We start from the raw sequence: 22422 nt of genomic DNA, 5'->3' as shown, positions 1-22422 counted from the left end.
GATAATACGAAAGAACAAGGGTGGAGAGTGGAAAACCTTAGAAAGTCAGGGGAGACTGGCCGAGTTCTCACTTATTATCACAAGGGGGCAGCAGTACTCAGGTACTGACAGGTTTTTGTCCCTTTTATAGAGATGTGCGCCTAATTTACCACATTTTCTGATTTTCCAATAGAACAAGAGAAAGCAAGATTAAGTTATAAAATCTCCTGATTTTTAACATCTGCAGTCAAATAAGGTGAGCTACTAGGCTAGATTATCTGTTGGAAACTTGCTGTAATGAAATTCTTCCAGATAGCAAGTATACAGACATGTTGTGGTTTCTAATGATTGAATTTAATACAGAGATAAAGAGACCATAGAGAAGCCTAATTGGGTAGTATGTCTTACACTATCTTCCTGAAAGCTCTCTTTGCATAATAGGACTTTTGTAGGTCAAAGATATCAGACCTTCTGAAGGGGGCCGAGACCATTGGCAGCCTGTGTTTCAGACTGAAAGATCCATACGCTTTGGCAGTCAGACTCAGATGACAAGGTTAATGTCCTACTTAAAATGGATAATACTGGAGGTGCCAAAAAAATGTACACATTTTAAGAGATGTTATCTATGCTCAAGCAGTAGTTCACCTTAATCTGAAGTGTCTCACTGATGGTAACCACTTTGAGCACTTCTTGTAATTGCAGAGGTCAAACGTGACTTGTATTCATCTTTTGTTATCTGTAAATATTGAGTATTACAATTTTAAAACAGTTTTTTCTTTTCTTACATTTTTTTGGCACTCTCTGTATGTAGTGCCTCCATACAGAAACCACCACATTTAAATGTTAGATGTTTTGCTTACATTTATTTGACGAGGCTCTGTTTTTTTCCCCCCAATTTAGCATAATCAACATTGATGCTCAATGAGAGCAATAACCACCTTTCTGATTAAAGCTAAAGATCTGAGCACATTGTCTCCCTCTTGAGATATCAGGATACACATATTTATTTGATATATTCGTAACATCCTCCAATTTATATTATTCTTACATTAGGAAAACAAAGCCTATGAACATGATCACATCTCTTACCTCAAAATCAATATCTGCACAACAGCTGCACACAAGACATGGACCTGTAATTTTAAGTACATCCTCTCTCCTCTCATTTTGAACTGTAAACTTTGGTAGGCATGGATGCCAGTTCTGAACCACATAACCTACTGGCACACCGGGAGGAGCTTGGATTTCTATCTGTAAGAGCAAAAGAACATATAAATTGTAGTGATAATTATGTCCAATAATAACTCTCATTTATTGAATACTTTCCAAGTGTCAGACATTATTCTAACCATGATTTGATTTACAACATATTTTATGAGGTTGGTATTATTATCCCTACTTATAGATGAAGTAACTGAAGAACAGAGATTAATTAAACTGTATCAGATTTCCCAGCTACAAAGTGGAAGAGCTGAGACACAAACTCAGGCAGGCTGCATCCACACTTAAGCACTGTTCTACATTTCCACACTTATGATAATTCAGTATGAATAGCTTCAGTTACCTTTTAAAAATAAGTGCAGTATTAGACTTCAAATGTCTGTGTGCTTGTGTCTTTGTCTGTATCATGTGTGGCAGCTGCTTGTATGGAAGGACTGACCAAGCAGGTCTGGCCTCAGGCCAATGGGGATACAGGGAAAGGCCCTCTCCTGTAAACTCTGCCCTGGTGTCTCCAGTGAGTTTCACGTGCTCTACCTGTGGGCTGACAGGTACTATGAAATTGACACCTGCTGTTTACGGAACAGAAGGTACTCTCGCCTATATATCCCTATTAAAGGGGACTCAAATATATTCATGCTTAGAAATGGAGAACTGAAAAACACTGGTGTTGAGATTTCTCAGAGGAAGCTTCTTTAAGTTTGTTCCAAAATAGGTTGGCCGAAATTGTGAGATGAACACGTCTGTCCTTTTCCGCATTCTTCTAGACACTTGCTCCTGGAATTACTCTGTTCTAGCATATTCTCTGTGGTGCTCCTCCCCTGGCTCTGGCCAGATTCTCACGGTTACTTAAAGGAAGGCACTTGACCACAGGGCCTTCTCTTCTCAGCTCTCTCTGGAGATCAAGAAGTCTCGTCTCTGAGTGGATGCTCAACCCCATGACACAAATAACTCAGGGACATGGGGCTCTCTGCTCACTGTTTTTCATCTTTCCTGTCTAATTTACTCTCAAGCATAAACCAATAGCTTGTGGACCAATTTTCCTTAAATCTCATTTGATTACATAGGTTCAGTGAAAGGGGGACAATTCTTGTTACACTACTTTACAGATTCCCAAGGTAACTGCTCACTGACCTCCTGAAGGCAGCAGGGGCAACAACAGCTGACACACCTCAGTGGTCTCTCCAGGGTGATGACCTCTCGGCCCATGTTATCAAGAATCCTCAGGGTAAAAGGCCTAGAAGCCCCAAGGCAATTTCGGGTGCAGCAATCAGTATCCTCCGTTGCAAAGTAAATCCTCTGCCCAAGGCTGTTCTTAATTTCGTATTTATTATTTGTTTCAAAACTTGTTATGACTAAAAAACATAACAGGGAACCATTATGTTAAAAAAAATCTTAACTCTATTCTAAGATACTGTAATATCTAGCCATACCATTTTTAAATGATACTTCAAGTAACATAGGGGAAAAGAAAGGAAAAGGTGTTCAGAGATGATTCAGACAGAAGAAAAATGGCAAAGGAAGAGGAGGAGGAGAGGGTACTAATGTATAAAGAAATGAAGAGCTCCTTTGTGAGGTATGGAAAAGAAAACGTGTATCTTCCTAATTCCACAGGCGTGTGTCGGAAAGGGAAACTCTGCGGCTGAGGGGTGGTGCAATGCTGCAGATGGTCAGTCATGCCACTGCATGCACATGTCCAGGTGCATTGGTTCAGTTTTTAGCTATTTGGTTAAGGGGGCGGATCGAGGATGATTGCTATGTATGTGCTTTATGAAACAGTATAGTAAATAAATTGACTAGAGATTTTGTCTTATACCATATTTATGGCTTATCTTTTTGCACTGTGTGAGGGAAGGTAATGAAACTGTTCACTCTCAATGCACATGTGTAAAAAGGGAATGAAAATGGAAGGTGAATTAGAACACCACACTGGCTCAGGGCACCCTTGTTTAGAGCAGCAGAAGCTGCTCAGAAGTAGGAGACCAGGATTAGACATGGGGGAAATGTGCTTGGCAACAAGGCTGCAACTCCGAATATCTAGACTACGGGCATCCTGAGGGAACTCTGCTCCTTAGAGGGGATTGGTCTCTTCACTGGGGAAACAGAGATATGCTGAATACTGACACCCGCCTGGTATCATACCGAAGGGCTTCCCACATTAAGCCATGCATTGGAAACTGCCCCTTGCTTAGAGCGAGGAAGGAGTAATTCATGGTCCCACTTGTCCATAGCCCTTATTAACGTGGGACATAGGATGTCACAAGACACCCAAATAACAAGCAATTAAAAGCAATATGTGGAGACAAAAACTACTCTCTAACATCTGTGTGGATGGGCTTTTATTCAGAGACATCCTGCACAAATTCTATCACCATGACCTCCCTAAGCATGTTTATTCCAACTCCCACAGGCCCTGGATGTTCCTTTTGTAAGAACCACCCTTAACCTCAACATCTGTCAGTCAAATGTTTCATGAGAAAAAAATTAAACTGATTTATGAGATGGGCTCTATTTACATACGTATTTCATTAAGGGCTAAATCTCAAAAATCTTCAGTTTGTCTATCTGTAAAATGAGATCAATGGGATTATACATCTCTGTTTCCTTCCTACTGAAAAAATGAAAACAAATGAATTCTATGCTATGTCTTTACTGTCTATTAAGTTTTGAATTGGGAAAGGTGCCTGTCCTAGTCTCAGATTCTAAAAATAAACCAAGTAATATTCATCTCTTTACACTACTCATAATGTTAAAATACAGACAAAAAAAAAAAAAAGAAAGACTTTCCTTTTTAAAAAACTGAAGAATTAATAACTACTAAATTTGGAACTTAGTTTATATTTCATGACTAATACCTGTATATTTCAAAAATATATAAAATTTATAAATCCAAAAACTATGACTGGAACCCTGTATAATGCACAGGGTCCTTTTGGGGGATTTTATAATCTCAAAAAAATAAATTCCCTAGAATAAAATATTTTTAAAAATTCAGGATACAAATTATCCAACATCAAAGAGCTCCTTTCCAGAGAAAACACAGTTTAAATAAACTAACAAAAATGAGAATATTATAAATAACTTTTTTCCCCGAAAATAAGACCTAGCTGGACAATCAGCTCTAATGCATCTTTTAGAGCAAAAATTAATATAAGACCCAGTATTATTTATTATATTATATATTATATTATATTATATTATATTATATTATATTATATTATATTATATATTATATTATATTATAAAGACCCGGTCTTATATTATAGTAAAATAAGACTGGGTCTTATATCAATCTTTGCTCCAAAAGACACGTTAAAGCTGATTGTCCGGCTAGGTCTTATTTTAGGGGAAACACGGTATCTAACAATGTACATTGTAAGTAATCGAAATATAATAGATTATATATTCTAATCAAATTATCAACTAGTGTAATTCATAGTATAACCTCTACTAGTGGAAAGAAGCTTTGCAGAGAGGTGAATATATATATTCGAAAAACCAGCAGAATTTTCACTGAACTCTGTATGTACAATGAAGACACTAAGGCTCATAAATCTACCCAAGGTTCTCTTTCCCTGGGCAGGAGTTCTGAGACATCTAGAGGCTTCCTAAGTTCATTATACCTGAGGAGCCCTGGACCCATGGAGACATCTGTTGGAGGCAAGCCTGATTCCCACAAGCAGGAGTGCTGTCTAGGAAGCCAGCCCTCTAGGCCTGCTGGTCAGCAACCTCCAACACTCACGGTGATAACCCTCAGCTCCTAGAAAAAGGTTTTACAGGGTTCATCTGAACTCCCAAGAGAAACTGGGGGCAGGGATACAATTTTCCAAAACATACCCATCCAAATTAAAAAAAGTGTATTCATTTTGGAAATGTACTAAGGTGTCTGCACTGCTCATGTGGCTTTGTGCCAATCTCAAGGTCATCACAAATTGTGGAGAAAACAGCTGAAATCATAGAAGGCAGATAAAGTGAGAAATCGCTTAAGGGACTTCTAGACAGAGCGGGGAGTAAAAGTAAGTTTTGACTGGTTTCCTTCTAAGTTAAAATCAGTATCACAAGGACAGATGCCCAGAGTAATAGTATTTTACCACCTGACTCCTAATTTCAAGAAATAAGCCGCTGACAATCATTTCATTATTATGACGAGAGACATTTGTAAATAACCAGGCTTATTCATTCCACATCAGTGAAAGTGTTATATTTGTGGTTGCTGATATGCCTTTATCTGCATAAATGTCTTCTCTTTCTAGAAATATAATCAATACAATAAATACATACCTTCCAGAATCTCAATTTGCTGATGAATCAGTATCTGATCTATCTATAGAGTGAAAAAAATTAGGCTGTAAATTATATCATGTGTTTATTAAGCCAATCAAATTAATATTACTGTTTTTACATTTTAAAGAATGCATATAATCAATCATCAATATTTATCAATATTTAATGATGGTTTATATTACTTCTAAGTACAACTAAAATTAATATATTTTTAATTAAAAATATTTATTGAATGTGTTCACTATTAACGTGGGCAAATTCAGGTCATATAAAATTGTCTTACACTGGAATCCCTATAAAAACAAGAAAAAAATGTTCCTTCTAGAAAAGGTCTTAAAAAATATTAAGACCTTTATCCACTTAAAGACTGTTTTTCTACAAATATAAAACATGTTATTTTCAAGTGCATTTGAAATCATTAATAGTAGTAGGTGATAAGTTCCCCTACATGTTTTGTAAGACCGTAATTTGTTGTTGTTTTTTAAAAAAAAGTCTGTTTAGGGTATTTCTTGGAGAATTTATGAAGTACTAAAATTTCTTACATCATATGCTACCCAAGTGAATTGTGGGAAATTAAATTAGTGCAGAGTACAAGAAAGACAGCTCATTTACTGAAAACTAGTTGGATATAATAGGAATATTTGTTTATAGGTTAGACACATAGAATCTCATATTCCTACTTCACCTATCGGATTTCTAACACCAAACGAAATGGAACCTCAACTTGCTGAGATAAACTATCATGTACCACATTAAAATTCAGGATTGTTTTCCTTTATTGGTAGCATTAATAAAATTGATTCTCCCAAAGAACAAAAGCATCATGAAAATGTAATGTTATTAATTACAGTAAAAAAGTGAGTTATATACAGAATATTAACTTCTTTTTTGGTAACACTTATTGAAATTCAAGAGTAAATTGAGTTGGATGTTTCTTTCCAAGTCCTAGAATATTATTCAGTGTTGGGATTAAAGAGCACAGGATACAGAACCAAGGTTCCAGAAGCAAAAAGCCATTTCCACTTCCTAAGTGTTTTGATGCTGAGCCAATTATGTAACTTCTCTGGAACTGTTTCCTCCTCTGTAAAATGGTGATAACTATAGCACCTATATATTATAGAGTTTCTGAAAGGATTAAACACGTTAATACTTGTATTATACTTAGGAACAAAGCCTGGTACTTAATAAATGTTTGTTATCGGCTATTATCATAGATTATATTCAAGATCGTAGAAAACACAATTCCCTAAGACATTTGGATTTTGCTTTAAAAGTAAACCTGACCTGGAAGAATTAGTTATTTGTTAGCAAACAATATTGTTTTACCATTTCCGACATTTGTACCTCAGGTATTTGTAAATCTCCTTTGAAAAATAAAACTGGAACAGTTTTATTTTTATGACTGTTTTATGTATTTGAAATTACCTGACTTAAATATTCCAAGCCTGGTGGGCAGTTCGGTGGAACTGGTGGTGCCGGCATCCATGGTACCACTGCAGGTCCACCTGGCTGATTATACACTGGCTGGTGTTGGACAGGAAAGCCCACGGGGCCAGCACCTGAATAGCCAGGTGGTGGGACCGAGTAGCCAGGCTGGGGGCCAGAATAGCCTGCCTGGGTCCCGGGATAGGCAGCTTGGGGGCCCAGGTAGCCAGGATGTCCTGAAATAAAAAAAGTGAAATAATTTGTAACTGCACTGAGAAATGGAAACATCAACTCTTTTAGGACCGCCCCAGTTGTCTACAAACTGAAATTTCAGCTCAGGAATCCTGTTTCTACAAAGCTTAAGGTTTTAATCTTTCTGCGATGTTTCTATTAAATATCTGTAGTTTCATATCCATGCTTTTCTGAGGGTGGTGGGCTGTGACTCAAGTAAGCCTACAGTCTAATCATTACCGTCCAAAATTTAGATTTAAATGTTTGAAACCTAAGAAAGGGAAAGAAAATCAACAATGATCTAGAGTCATCTACATAAAGATTATGGAATGCCTTCATGACATAGAATAGAAGGTCCAAAATAAACGCTTTGAGCCTGCATTTCTAGGACCAAAGCACTCTGTAAAAATGGTAATTTTTGAATTCTAACAAATGGTACCTCCTACATGCATAGGATTGGCAATGGTTTTGACCCTCAAAGCGTATTTGGCAAGAGCTGGAGATGTTTTTGGCTGTTACAGCTGGAGAGAAGGATGATCCTGACATCTGGTGGATACAGGGCAGGAGTGCAGCTGAGTAACTGCAACTGTCCAGAACAGCACCCTGAGGAAAAATAATTATTTATCCCCAAATATTATAGTGTTGCTGTTAAGAAACCAGGATATAGAGGTCAAACCACGTCATTCCTTCCAGTAATTCTGTCCAGGTAATTTCCTGGGTTAACAATTTCCCTGGAGTTTTAATCCACGGTGTATTCCAATTCTAAAACCCCCTACATGACAAAGAAAAAAAAATCCCCTATGATATTTAGGTTACAAATTTAAATTTCACATTTTAGGACCCTCAGCTCTCTGGAAATACAATTTGAGAAGGAACGGAGGTAAAAAGTTATAACGGGCAAAAGTGTCTTCAGTATTTAATAAGCAGCAGAGGGAGAAATTTACCAAGGGTGTACTCTATATTCCCATGACTTGTGACTACGATGAAGCTTCATAAGCTTCCATGCATAGTGTAATGTACAGCAATTCCATAGGAAAGGAATATAATTTCAAAGGACAGTGTTTCACAATATTTTAATAGTAAAGGCTGCAAAATTTAATACTTAGAATATGCAATTTATAAATACTTTTAAATGGAACACTGATGAAAAATACATAGTGTTCAAAAGTAAGACTTAGAAGAGAGACTAAATCTGCTACTAATGTCTGTTAAGTACTATAGCTTTTATAATTCATTCCTTCTACAATGAACCGATATTTACACATGACCAGTAATGGGACTGGCTCTGTTCCAGAATCAGAGGATACAGCTATCAACAAGGCAATCTGCTCTCATGGAGCTTACAGGCAACTTCCGGGAGAAAGAAAAATATTTTTAGAAAAGATTTCAGCTTGAACTGATGGAAAACATACATGGGGGAGAGGAAAAGGTATCAACTAGTTACTTTTAAATAGATAAAATTTAAGTTGACAATGAAAAGATGAGAAGCGAAAGCTTTGTGTGGAGATCTGGTGAGAAATGTTCCTGGAGGAAGGGAAACCAAATGCAAAAGTCCTGGACTTTTAGGAATGAATCTGGCATGTTTGAGAAAGACAGCAACATCACTAAGGAAGAGAAAGAAGAGAAAAGGCTGTCAGTGAAAAAATACAAGTGGTTTGTCTAGGGAACCCCTTAATAAGGCTTTGGCTTTCAGTCCAAGTGTGATTGACAGGCAGTAGAAGAATTCAAGCAGAAGAGTGAGTTCCATAGTCTGATTTCTATCTTAAAACGATTTTAGGAGTGCCGAGCACTGGGATTTAAAATGAGAAATGTAGATGAAAATCCCTGCCCTCATTGCTTACAGGGAGAGAGAACTTTATACTTCCCCTTACTGTAAGGAGCTATAACACCAGTGGGATTAATTGATTAATTAAAATTGGAGTTAAGTCCTCTGAAGGAAGGGACCAGAAGTTTTATCACTGTATTTGCAAAAGGAAGGCATTCGGATGGGGAGAGAGAAAGGGAAGCAGTTGTGGCAGCTTCCTTTAGGACCGAGGGATAAAAGGAGTTGAGGCGGCCAGCTGCACAGCAAGAACATGTCAGAGAGAAGCCCTGGGATAGTAACAGAGGGCTTTTCTAGCCAGAGAAGGCCGTCTACCCAAACAGTAGAGCACCAGGTTTAAGAGGCCCTTGAAGGGTAGGCAGGGGACCTCCCCGGACCTGGTGGCCAAATTGAATATTTTGGCCTCTTGCTTAGAAGTAATGGGAAGCCAACAGAGGCTGAATTCTGTCTGTAATATGAAGAGATTTCTATTTTTAAAATTTCTCTTTTAAAGATCACTGACTACAGTGCAAGGACTTAGACCACAGGCAAACCATTGCAGATGTGAAGATGAGACTTAATTGATAATAGTACCTACCAGCTTTACTGTAATAGTCTCCAACTCTTGGAGAGAAAGAATGGTTGATTTCCCCTGAAATCAATGGATTAGTCATATAAAATCACCTGAAATTTGGATATTTTCATTTATATAAACCGAAATGATTTAACATATTATATAGTCAGCAAATAGTTGTCACTTATTATTTGTAAAGCATTGTGCTAGGTGTTTTACATATGACTGATTTAATCTCCAAACCAACTGAATTGGAAAATATTCACATTTTATAGATAAGAACTGAGGCTCAGAGTTAAAGCAACTTGTTTAAAACACCACCCAACTATTAAGTAAAATTGCCAGAACTTGAAGTCTGATCAAGCCTCTCAATGTTTTCCCACTTTTATAATCGGGGTAATTAATAGTGTTCACCTCATAAGAGTATCTGAAATTAAATGAGGTAATTCACATTATGCAGAAGCTCTCACTGTTAAGCTATCACTATTGTTAGCATCACTGTCATTAAGACCTGTGCTGTATGTGGCCTTGGACTTAATAAAATTGAGCTCTTTCTCACAAACTCTCAAGTCTGATTATAACCAAATCTAATTATGTATCACCCACTTTTAATTAGCTATGGGTGGATTAAATCATGCTCCAAGTGCCTTGGATGAATATGACAGACTTGTTAATAATTCTCCAAATATCAACCATGTAAGAATTCAGAGCAGTGGTTCTCAGCCTTGGCTGCACATTATAATTATGTGGGGACACAGCCCCAGAGAGCAGTTTCCAGGCTCTCGGCCTCACGTGGAGGGGTGCTGGCTTGGGTAGTAGATGGCCATCAGCTGTGGCTGATTGGCCGTCAGCTGTAACCATTGAGCCATTGGCCACTAATATAACTGCGGCGGCTATGGAGGAGAGTCGAGGAGAGTAGGTCGGTTGGCAGCAAAGCGGACAGCAGGTCGCACATCGTGTGAACCCAGCCTCCAGTGAAACCATAGTGGTATGACTCCCTTACCTATGGCTCCGTGGGTGTTCCTTTTTGGCCTAGCCACATCCTGCATTCTTATGTGGGCAGCGGGAGCAGAGACCCCGCAGGCCGCCCCGCACAACAAATTACCTGGGGAATTTAAAACCTTACCAGTACCTGGGTCCCACTACCTGAACTTCTGCTTTCGTTTTCTTGGGAGAATGCCCTGGCACTAGTGTTCTTAAGAGCTTTTCCTTAATACTTAAGTGCAGGCTCCTTAGGACCTTGTAGTTTTTCCAGCTCACATTCTTTTAATTGCAAATATCAAATATCTGATAAGATCCAGAACCCACTGGGAGGTTCCTGGTTAGACAATTAAACAGACCATTCAGATTTCAAGCCGATTGTTCAGAGTAGATACAAAATGCATACACCCTTTTGTTTAAACTCAGTTCCTGTTGATGCTAAGTTCCTAGGATGGTCTCAAGATGAGGGTAGCCTGCCTACTTGCAAATCTGGGTGCACCATGAACTTTCCATTTGGTAAAGTTTTGGTCATTCTGATATTTTGATAACTGTACTTGTATAAAAGAAAATCACTGAAATCTTTTAGTAAGTAGCTCAAAGAAAAAAATGTACTCCCTAGTATATAATAATATGAGTCTATTACTTTTCTTACAAATGCAAAAGGAAAGCTTTCACATGTTACAAAGTGAAAATGAGAATTATCCTCAGGTAGCTGTGTCTGTATTATTTGCAGCTTCATTTTAAGCAGTCATCTTTTTGTGACTCACTGAACACAATTAACTTAACCTATACATGACTCAAAAACACTCAGGGATAAATCTTCTAAGTGTGATTACATGATCACAATTTTCCAAACTTACGGAGAATCAATACAATCTTTTACTTAATATATGTATTTTGGGATTTAACTTATATGCAGCTTTATATTTCATTTTTCAAATGTAAACTCATTACTATTTTTATTAACTCTACACCTTTATTATCTTGTATAAACAAAAATTAATGATATTTACGATAATATATAGTCAAACAAAACAAATGCAGAACTAGGCTGCCAATTTCATGATTGCACTTTCAACAAAATGCACTAATATAATAAATACACACATACACATCCTTTGAGGGATATCAATAATTGATGAATTTTGGCTTGTATTCTGCAAACAAACATTTTACCTTGGAATGCTGCTGGAGGGTACTGAGGGGGATACCCAGCTGGTAAATTTGTTCCTGGGTGAGGAGCATTCATTTGCGCATCTGTAATTCAAGGAGAGGCAATGTATATCTGCTTTAATAAATATATATTAGAAAGAAAAATACAATGTCTGTAGCTAGATACTTTTCTTTAAGCTGATCTTGTACTATATTGAAATGGAGTGAATTCGTCACTTAACAAAAGCTGTGCCTTTTATCAGTTATCAGTTATTTTGCATAGAATCCTGTCTCAAACAATTCCCTTTTGGATAAAATGTGACAGCTCAGTTATTTGGGTTGAATTTCTAGTTTTCAAATATGACTGATGAGTGTTCACTTCCATACTTTGAGTTTGTTGGTATTAGAAAAATATTGTTTTAAAACCACATATAGATTGTGAAGAAAGAGATAAATAAAAGTAGGTGGAATATGAGGATGATAATGGAAGGATTGTGGATGATTTTAAAGATATCTATAATCATTGCTATAGAAATGTTTTAAATATTTAAAATATTGCAAGTATTTTTATATTTAAATATCCTTTTTATGCTTACTCCGCAACTATCCTAACAAGGTTGAACCATAGGAATTTCCAATATTTGACTGATTTTGACCTAGAAAAATAATCACTTAATTTCAACAAACATATTAAATATTATCTGCTAATCAATGTGCCTTGAATAATCTTAATATATGTACAAGAGGTTTAACCTCCTAGTTCTTCATATTTGAGTTTCTCCAGTCATCCATTTAGCCATCATCCCAGCCAGAAAATAAATATTTACTGAGCATCTCCTGTTTCATCTGAGTTAGGCTCTGGGGCTACACTGGCTCTGCCTTCAGGGAACTTACGATCTAGTGGACATTCCACTTCTATCATGTCCTCCTTTCTTTCCTTATGACGTACTAACTGTAAATTCAAGTTTCTTTTTGAATCATGAGGACATGGTATCAATATAGAAGAAAAGGTTGGTCAAACTTTCCATCTGATATACTTCCTGTATGCTTCTTCTTCATGAATCTTCAAAGGTCATGCAACACTGTGGTTTCAGCAGGAAGGCTGGATTGTGGGCCCCATTTTTCCTCCATACAATCGCTTCATAATAATTTTAGCAGAATGGAGTCCACAGAGACTGTGCGAATTCGGGGAACAGAGAATCCTCTACTTCTATCAGGACCTTTCCCTGAACAGACACTGCAGCATACCCCGAATTGTCACAGATCTCTGAAATACCACCTCCATTCCATCCCAACCATCCTTCTGTTCGTCAGCTTCAGGTGAGCGGCATAGCTCCTACTTCTCTAGCTCTCAGCGCTCTGCCCACAGCCCCTACTCCCAACCTGTGTTGGAGACAATGGGATCGGACTCAGCAGATCTCAAAACAACACACTTTAAAGTCTCACTTATAGACCTACTCTTAAATGGTATGTTACATTTTGGCACCTGAGCAGGTACCATTGTTTGAACAACTGTAAACACACACATATATCCATGACCTGACAAGATTCAGGAAATTAGGGTCTGGTAATCTCTGAGGTTTTAGTACTGCAGCAATGATCCTGATTTCAAGATTTTCAGTGGGAATTCATACAAAGAGAAAATACGTGAATGGGTAAGTGGTCAAGAAGACCAAAGAGCATATGAATTACAGATGGATCTGTGAAATGCAACTTAAAATAACCCATAAAATCATAGTGAAGGCCTCCTGTACTCAGAATGCCTCCAGGATGCCCTGCCCCCATTCAGGTGGGCTTCACACCCGCTGTGGCTGAGCTCAATGCTGCTGGGATGGGTTCTGCCTCCTCATCTTAGAAGATCACCTTGTAGACGCTTGCTAATTACAAACTTTATAGCTTAGCATTTTTCCCAGGTTACTCTCTCCATGGTTTCTAGACCACAAGCACCACAAGAGATAAGATGACAGAGGGGGGCATCATGAAAGGAGAAAAGACCTGCAGGACGTCATGCAGCCTCTGGGAGAGTGCCCTGATTTTCCCTTAAATACCCCAAGCCGGTCTGAGAATGTTAAGGCAATTATTGGAGGTGTTAATCTGCTGCCTTCTCAGACCACTGGTGCTCTGATAATAAACGCTTATTCGATAGCCCAGTTCCTGTGTCGGTCTATTGGCTGAGCGGCGCAGGCAGTAGGAGCCCCGGACTCCGTTGGCCTTCGGTTACAACAAGGCTGTTGCACTGTGTGAAGGTGTTTGTATTTATATACATATGTAATTTCATTTCCATTTATGTGTACATATACACACATAATTTATATATATGAAACTGAAGCGTTTAAAGGTGACTGTGGCCAAAAGAATCTTTCTTAAGTGATCTGAAGCATCCTGGAGCTTACAGCAAACAAAACAGCTCAATACTATATATATTTACATTTAAAACGCTTTGAGTTTTGTTAAAAGTTAAATCAACAAGGCAAACATTAAGAGAAGACCATGAAACTTCCTGAAGGAAAGCCGAGGTTTCTGGTCCTAAGAAATGATACTGTATGTATGTAATAAGGCTGACAATGTATTAAGAGATAAACATCTTTGGCTACCTACACAAAAATATACAGACTATAAATCCTGTTAAGACAGGATTGTAACAGTGGATACAGGAAAGCTCCCTCACTATTGAAATTTTAAGTCTCCTTTTCCCTAGTTTCTTAGCTCCCTAGTCCCTGATCTTAATTCCTTTTTAAATCAGTTTGTTAATCTTAAAGATTGCTCCTAGCTTAAATCATAAAATGTCTCTCGCCCCTTGCTTCAAATAACTATCTAGCAGCCTGTGACTTAAGCTAGCTGATTGTAATCATTATGGCCCAGCATTCTCTCCAGGCCACTCCAGACCTAACACCGGGATAAACAATGCCACAACAATGCCACTTGAATTTAAGCTAAATGGACTTTGGTTCTTGTTCCTAGGGCCAGCACTCTTAATCTATGAACTAGAATCTATCTCTCCTCGCCTAGGGGCCATCAGGATATGAATAATGTCCCAGTAAGGCTTCAGTGCACTCCGACCAAGATGGAACTCAAGACCCCTTCCCGTCATTTAAGATCAGATAGGGCAAGAGTTCCATGAATCCCCAATAGGCAGGGACAACAACCACATTCAGCAGGAAGCAGATACAGAAGAGACCTCAACTTCTCACAGATTTATGGGGACCACGCCTCTCAGGGGAAATAAGGTAGGCAGTTAGAGTTAGGAATGGGGTTTCCAAACATTTCTGCATGTTTGACATGGCCTACGGGGAGCACCACCCAGAGACCGCCCCCTATGCCCAAATTCTTCCTTTAACTTAATTAGACCGGTCACTTACACCTGAGCAGTAAAGGCTACAACCTCATTATACAATCATTATAATATCATACATATGCCCAGACGTTCATTAATATCATAACAGACTGAATTCTGGGAAGGCACATGCACAATCTAAGATGAGGTAATAGCCCCTTGTCAATCACAGGTGTCAATCAAGTGGTCCCCGGCCTGAAGAGGAACAGCTCATCCTAGACGAAAGAAAATAAAAACTCCAAGTCCTTGCCAGTGGGCACCCTTTGAGCCATGCTTTTGCTCAGGCCCGCTCCTATCCTTTTGGAATGTACTTTCTCTTCTAATAAACTGCTCTTTCACCACTGTGTTCCTGTGTCTCGTTTAATTCTTTGCTCAATATGCCAAGAACCTCGACACCATGCCAAGAAGGGCCTGCTCTCTGATAACAGTGGCACAAAATCTTCTATTTTAAGATTTGGATCGCTGGTATAATTTGATTTTAACAAGTGTAATTTAACTTGGAACTTTTTGAAAGCTTTCTTGTCTTTCTTTGCCTCTTAATGATTCTGCTTCCTATACATTTACTGTGCACACCAGTTTCAATGGTTCTGTTTACCTCAGCCCAGTGCAGGCCCTGTGACTTGGGAGAGATTTTGCATCTGTAGGGGATCTACTCCTGGCTCCAACTTAAATCTACATAACAAATACAAAGGTTGTGATAACTGCTTAACTGTACCTTCCCCCAATCCCAAGGGACAAAGCCCAACTTAGAAAATTCCACTACAGGCTGAAGAGATTTACATCTGGGTTAGAAACATAAGACTTGGAGCTGTTAGGCCAGGAGCAGAAACCATCTTAGAAACCGCCTGGAATGTGCCTGAAGAAACCGCCTGGAATGTGCTGTATAGAAACCATCTTATGCTAGAAGCCCTCTTGTCCTGCTCCCTGCTTGCTTGTGATGCACTGAAGAGGAACAGACTTGCTTACCTCCCTTTATAAAACTCTATACCCCTCTTACTCGAGAGGTTATGGTCTTTTCTAATCTGACCTCCGCTGCTCAAACACGCCAAATAAATTCTAATAATAGACCAATTTTGGTCTCCAGCGACTCATTCCTCTGGCTGTGCCTAACAAAATCCTTTCAGAAAACAGGGTTTTATTTTTCATGTTTTCCCCCTTATGTATTGTTTTTCTCTCCCGAACCTTAGATTTTCAAACAGGCATATTATTTTATTACATGTTTTGTCAGTACTCAATTTATTTAGAATTTTCTTGAAAGAAAAAAAGCCAGAATAAATGATCGGTATTTATTTAAAACTATTCACATGTGTATGTTATGTCTGTAATGTATACGAGGATTTTTATTACAATGAACTGACATATTAAATTTATCACCTGTAAATTAATATAATTTGAGTACTCTTTATGTATATGAAATACACATTGAAAAGGGAAAACTGATCTGGATGGAATATAGTATAAATTATACAACATATTTTCCAGTAAGCCTAAAATTTCTTAGGTTTATCGAAGGCTTTTTTATTTTTAAAGGAAAAATTAGTGGTAGTGAATATTTGTGTGTATTTTCTCTATAATCAGAACACTGAAGTAGACTGGATTCTGGAAGCATAAAAAACAAAGTAAATTATGTCCTTTCAGAAACTGAATAAAACATATGACAAGTAACATATTAACAACAGATTTAACATTATAGGAAAAAAAACACTTAATTTACTTACTTTGTTTGTCCATGATTTAAAGAGTTCTGAAAAAGAAGTCCTGATATTAATACATTGTCTACAATTTTATAGGTCAAATATGACTGTTAAAACAAGTTATTCGGAAACTATACATATACATAAGATATTCCTCTATTCGTCTAGTTTACCAGAATCTGGTCATTTACACACACTGGTCTTGATCCAGTCCTATTGCTATGTTTCTGATTAGGACTTTTGAAGTTGTGAGTCAGCCCAGGTGGTGAACAGCTCAGGGCTGGGCTCCAGGAATGTTCCAAAATAAGAAAAAAGGTTACCTATCAGGTCACACTACTGCAAATATCTCTGGAAATTTCATCCTATGTATACGGTCTACCCAACTTGAATGGGAAATTTGAAAACGCCTCTTTTGTTCTATGCTTTAAGACATGGTTTTAGCCAGAGAACCCACTCTCAGGGATTGTCAGTTGTAGTAGCATGACAATCCAACCAAAACTTTGTGTTTGGTTGTTTCTACAGAAAAATAATAAAAACCATCGTACTCAGTGTACTGCTGCCTTCCAGTGCCTCGATCCCATCCTAGTCTTTTCCACCACTATCCAGTCACTACTTTCCTTATCTCTCCACTTGAATTCCCAACCCCCTACATGCGTGTTAATTACAATTAACATGTGAGGCAAAAACTCTGTTACGTGTTTCGTCTTGGATCCACACACTAATATGAAGCAGTCCTGCCCTTCACAGGCCCTCTCCAGCGTTGGCTTCCACTTTATTATCTCCTCCTGCTGTGTTATCTGAAACAGTACATAAAATTCAACTGATCCCTCAACAGTATATCCTTTAATTAAAATCCGGTGTTCCCAAGAAGAAATCATGTTCCTCTTTTCCTTTTAATTTTATTTTATTTATCACTGCCTACTTTAAGCATAAAATTTCATAATCTAGTAAAACTCTCAAGTACATTCCATTTATAGTTACCTCTCAATTATATGTACTCAAGAAGTTCAGCAATGGTTGAACAATTCAGAATGAGTTTACGTGGCCCTGGAATAAAGCAAAAAATTTGTTTGAGTTACTTATTTGACTTCCTGGATTTTCTGAGAATAGTAGTAACCCCAGTTTTCATTACCTACCGTGTTTCCCCGAAAATAAGACCTAGCCGGACAATCAACTCTAATGTGTCTTTTGGAGCAAAAATTAATGTAAGGCCCAGTCTTATTTTACTATAACACCAGGTTAATATAATATAATACAATATAATATAATATATAATATAATAAATATATAACACCAGATCTTACGTTAATTTTTGCTCAAAAAGATGCATTAGAGCTGATTGTCCGGCTAGGTCTTATTTTCAGGGAAACAGGGAAGTCAGAAACCACCTGCTGTGGACCTCCTCAGGCTAGAAGGGCAAAAAGATTAAAATATATGCTTTCCTTCAGTTAACCTGTAAGATGATTAATAAGCTAACAAACACATGTAACCAAAGTTGGCTAAAAGTTTTCATAGCCACATTCATGTTTTTAGGTTCTGTCATAGGAAAAAAATAAAAGGAGACTAAATTGATATGTACGAAATGCTATGATTACTTTTATCAACTTCACATTTCCATGATCAAAGATTATGCATTAATGTAATACCTATTACTTCAAATATGCTAAGAGTACGCTAACATATCTATAAAATTAAAAGACTGAAGTTCTGGAGTAGAAATAGGTAGGATCCCTTAATTAACAGGCTAGACTGGACATCGCTGAAGTTTTTATCTATTCCGTTGCTCATAGGACACCACATTTAATATCATTAGTTAAAAAAAATTTTCTATGGCCTTTAACTAACTTAACAGTCATATTAAATATTGTACTACTGCAATCATAATTACTTCAGTACAAATACAGAACTTCAAATTAAAATATGATTACTATACACGTCTTCCTACTCTGTTAAGTGAGAGCTTCTGAGATTAAGGCATCATATACTGTATTTCATATATCTCTGTCAAAATTATTCTATCAGACACCATAAAGCCCACTGGTGCTCTGGGAAATTTGATAATTACAAACTTTTATCACCAGAGAGGAGAAATAGGGCAGCTGATATCCAGTTATGGTTTCCGCAATTCACATTACAGTGAAATCCTTCATCTCTTGTGGTCCTGAAATTTCCATCTCATTGCTTTCAATAAATACTAATGTAAAATCTGGAACCCCAGGGGGAAATATCCCTCATTTTGAAAAACCCTAATACTACTCTGCCTACAAACCAGGCAAAACTAGATTTGGATTATTTATCCAAACTTACTTTCCAATTGCCTAAAAACAAACCAATTAACACTTTTTTCTCAGAGTCCCAAGATAAGCACATATGCTCTTAATTATTTTAGCAAAATGTTAACTGCTTTAAAAACAATCACAGAATTCTATGTCCCTAACTTCCTAAGAATATGTGGAGAACCCAACACTTCCTGAGGTAAGTCACAAATAAAATAATTTCCATGTTTTTGTAGCTTATGCTTATAGGTAAATTTTGTGCATCTAAAAAGCTTCAGCTAACAGATAAGCAGAACAAAAATAGATGAGTTTATACATCCAGGTGGCCCAGATGTTGAGCATGAGTACCCAAATCTACCCTATGTGCAAGGTATAGGGTGGAAGTGGGGTGACTGAAACCCATTTACAAATCAAAGTTCCTGATACCGGGAGTCTTCCTATAAAACCCAATCTTGCATTTAGAGTTCAAGGACACAAAACAAATAAGCTCAGAACCATTTGCGGGGAGCATTTTATAGTAAACAGTGAAGAAAAAAAGTAGGTATTATATCAACTGGGACCAACTGAGAGAGTGGTGCCTAAGTGTTCTACCACACTAACAAGTAAACCAAAAAGACAAAAGAAACAAAAACTAAACTTTAGGTCAATTATCCTAGTTTGATTGCGTTATTTCTCCTGAAAAGCTTTTCCTGACAACTCAGAGCTCCCTACAAATTTGAGTTGTTTCCTTTCCTCCTACACCCAAAGAGTGAATGGTCACTTAATGTTATACATCTCACTAATTAGTTGAATTAAAATGATTCATATCCTTTGCATTCATGTCCTTGATTCATTGAAAAAAAAAATTCTCCCAAATTGTCAAATTTCAGTAAAATTTATTAAAAGACTGTATTTATGGTATCTTTCTTGCAAATTTCAAACTTAAGCAAGGCTATTTTATTTTTACCAGGACAGGTGAGAGTTTTTTTTAAATTCAAAATTTGGAAAATGAAAAGTACAATTACTAGTACTGATTAACTACAGTACTTTGAATTTTTCAACTTAGCGCTGTTTAAGAAAGTATAATAGTGTGTGTGTATATACACACGTATTATAATGCACATGTTCATATATACAAGTATGTATATAAATATTCAGTTGGTACAAAGCTTGTGCCTTTTTTCAAAGAATATTGACTGAAGGCATAGTGAAAGCCACTATAGCAATCACTAGAACAAAATGACAGATTATATTATTAGAAATACTCTAAATGCTATAAATAAATATAATGGTGCTATAATAAAGAGTTACGGGGGCACTATGTAGTTCAGGTGGTGGTTGAGGGGATTGTAAAGGCAGAGATCTGAGCTGAAGTCTGAAATCAACCAGGCCATGAAGGTGTGGGGGTGGGGTGGGGTGAGGCATTATAGACAGGAAACTCAGTATGTAGAAGTCCTGAGGCTGCAGAGAGCTTGTTTCATTCAAGGCCATGAAAGGTCTGTGTGTTAGAGACCACAGGGAGAGACCATGAGACATGAGGATGGAGAGGTGCACAGGTTGTTACACCTTAACCGTCTCCCTAGCTGCACTCTAAGCTCTGAAAGGCCAGTGCATGGCCTGTCTTGTCCAGGACAAAGCGCTTAATTGGTGCTTTTTGATTCAATGATGTGTGTACAGAATTATTAATTTCATTCCTTTCAGTCAGACAAAATAGCTCTCTTGCAGATGCGAAGGCTGCTTAATCTTGACCTAGTTATTTCACATGCCACTTTTCTACCCAACTGCAGAAATCCACTCATTTCACTAACATCCCTTGTGTTTCTTCAGTGTTCAAAGTGCTACAATTGTCATACTCACCAGTGTGGCATTAGGAGAAACTTCTGCTGTTATAAAAGTTCAAAGGAGAAAAAGGGGACCGCAAAGCGCCTGACATTTCACACTAAGTGAAACCTACCTGTACGGTACTAACCCTGTTCCTAATATTACTAATCTAGGAGAAACAATAGTTTTCTGCCTCTTCCTGGAACTGGGTAGCGAGCATGCCAGCACTGCCAGGAATAAATGTATAAATAAAACCACACGGGAACCAGGTAGAAAGCTGGGAGAAGCAGGGACTTGTCAAATATTAAAAATAACAAAAGCTTTCACTGAGTACTTTCTGCAGTGCCAGACCCGGTCTAACGAAGTTACACTAATACCTGTCAGACTCTAAACTCTTCTAATAGTTACACAGCTTCAGAGATGAGGTACGGAAGGAACATATATGAAGAAACTGGCTCCGAGTCCCCAGACATAAGCAGTAGAGGCAGGATTGGAGTCAGGCAGGTGGACTGCTGAGATAACGGTCTTCTCCTCTATGCTACACACCGCCTCTATCTTTCCAATTCTTCTGCTGTCCCAGGGTGCCTAGCACAGTTCCAGCTGTGTCCTAACTCATATTTACTGTTAAGTGACGCTGGTAGGTTCTATTAACCGTCCCTTCTAATACCCCACATTTTGCTGGCAGAGACCCCGGAGCCCAGGTTCCTGCCCTGATTCAGGGCTGCCCTCCTCGCAGGGAAGAGATGTTCTCAGGGAAGGAAACACCATCGTTGGTAGAGTCTCTACCAGGTCACTCGGGGACCCTCAAAGCGCCCCCGCTCCACTTCCGGGGTGGCTTCCCGAGGCCTCTGGGACCCCAACCCCCATACTGTACCCCCCAACCTCAGCGCAAGCACATCCCGCCAGCCCTCGTGCCCCTCAGTCACAAGTCGCCCCCGGGGCCCCGCGAGGCCTGGAACCCGCACAGGTCCCGCGCCCCGTGCCCGCGGCAGGACGGAGAGCGCCCCGACCCACCTGTGGCTGCTGCTGCTCCTGGGCGGCGCTGGGCGAGACGACGGCAGCGAACCCGGGCGCCCGGCGGTCGCTCTGTCCCCTGGGCTCCTTGGCAGCTCCGCGCGGCTCGTTACACAACCTTCCCTGAAGTCACCAGGAAGGGGCCTCCGAGGGACCTACGCGGCGCGGACAACCCGGCTCTAGGTTTCGTTTCCTGGATCTTACGTACACAAAAGGGTTTGTCTAGCCAGTCCCGGGGGAGCTCGGGGTCCCGCGTGGCTGCCGGAGGGCGGGAGAGCTGCCTCCAGACCGAATACCCAGAGGGGCGGGCGCGGAGATGTCTCCCTGCCCCCTTTCCTACTCTCAGAGACTCCAAAAATGTTGGTTTTGCATTTAATGGAGAAGTCGACAATGGCTGGAATGCGGAAAGTCTTGAACGCGAGAGAGTTTGCCTGCGGGGTGGGGCCGAGAGCACTTATCGGCAGGGAAATTCCGTTACCCCGGCTTGACCTCCACCCCGCACATTCCGGTTGGAAGTAGTGACCGGCGCTGAGTACAAATGCGGATGGGTCCAGCTTGTTTTCCTTCAGGACGTCTTTTCAAGTTCGCTCTCTTGCTCTTTGTCTCCGTCTCTGTTTCTCTCTTTCCACAAAACGTGTTAACGTTTAAGAGTCAAACCG

The 22422-nt window shown here is 38.8% G+C and overlaps 1 protein-coding gene across 8 annotated transcripts in view; it reads right to left on the bottom strand.

Annotated features, from left to right (window-relative positions):
* The window catches only part of PLSCR1 (phospholipid scramblase 1), a 34767-nt gene extending 12585 nt beyond the window's left edge, over window positions 1–22182 (bottom strand). For 2 of the 8 annotated variants that reach the window (XM_019748913.3, XM_019748918.3), the window contains exons 1-9: window positions 21764–21903; window positions 17655–17720; window positions 16698–16723; window positions 11670–11750; window positions 9537–9590; window positions 6907–7142; window positions 5479–5521; window positions 2332–2552; window positions 1069–1230 (exon numbers count right to left, since the gene is read on the bottom strand). In XM_019748913.3, the coding sequence (XP_019604472.2) occupies window positions 1069–1230; window positions 2332–2552; window positions 5479–5521; window positions 6907–7142; window positions 9537–9590; window positions 11670–11750; window positions 16698–16710 (810 nt within the window). In that variant the 5' untranslated portion in view covers window positions 16711–16723; window positions 17655–17720; window positions 21764–21903. Of the gene's footprint in view, window positions 1–1068; window positions 1231–2331; window positions 2553–5478; window positions 5522–6906; window positions 7143–9536; window positions 9591–11669; window positions 11751–16697; window positions 16724–17654; window positions 17721–21763 lie in introns of all 8 variants that reach the window. The other 6 variants (XM_019748915.3, XM_019748919.3, XM_074333977.2 and 3 more) reach the window with 6 other exon arrangements.
* Between the last annotated feature and the right edge of the window lie 240 nt (window positions 22183–22422).

Source organism: Rhinolophus sinicus, chromosome 17 (genome assembly GCF_057876585.1).
Source record: "Rhinolophus sinicus isolate RSI-liver-muscle chromosome 17, RSI-T2T, whole genome shotgun sequence".
NCBI lineage: Eukaryota > Metazoa > Chordata > Mammalia > Chiroptera > Rhinolophidae > Rhinolophus > Rhinolophus sinicus.
This window is presented reverse-complemented; position numbering and strand designations above follow the sequence as displayed.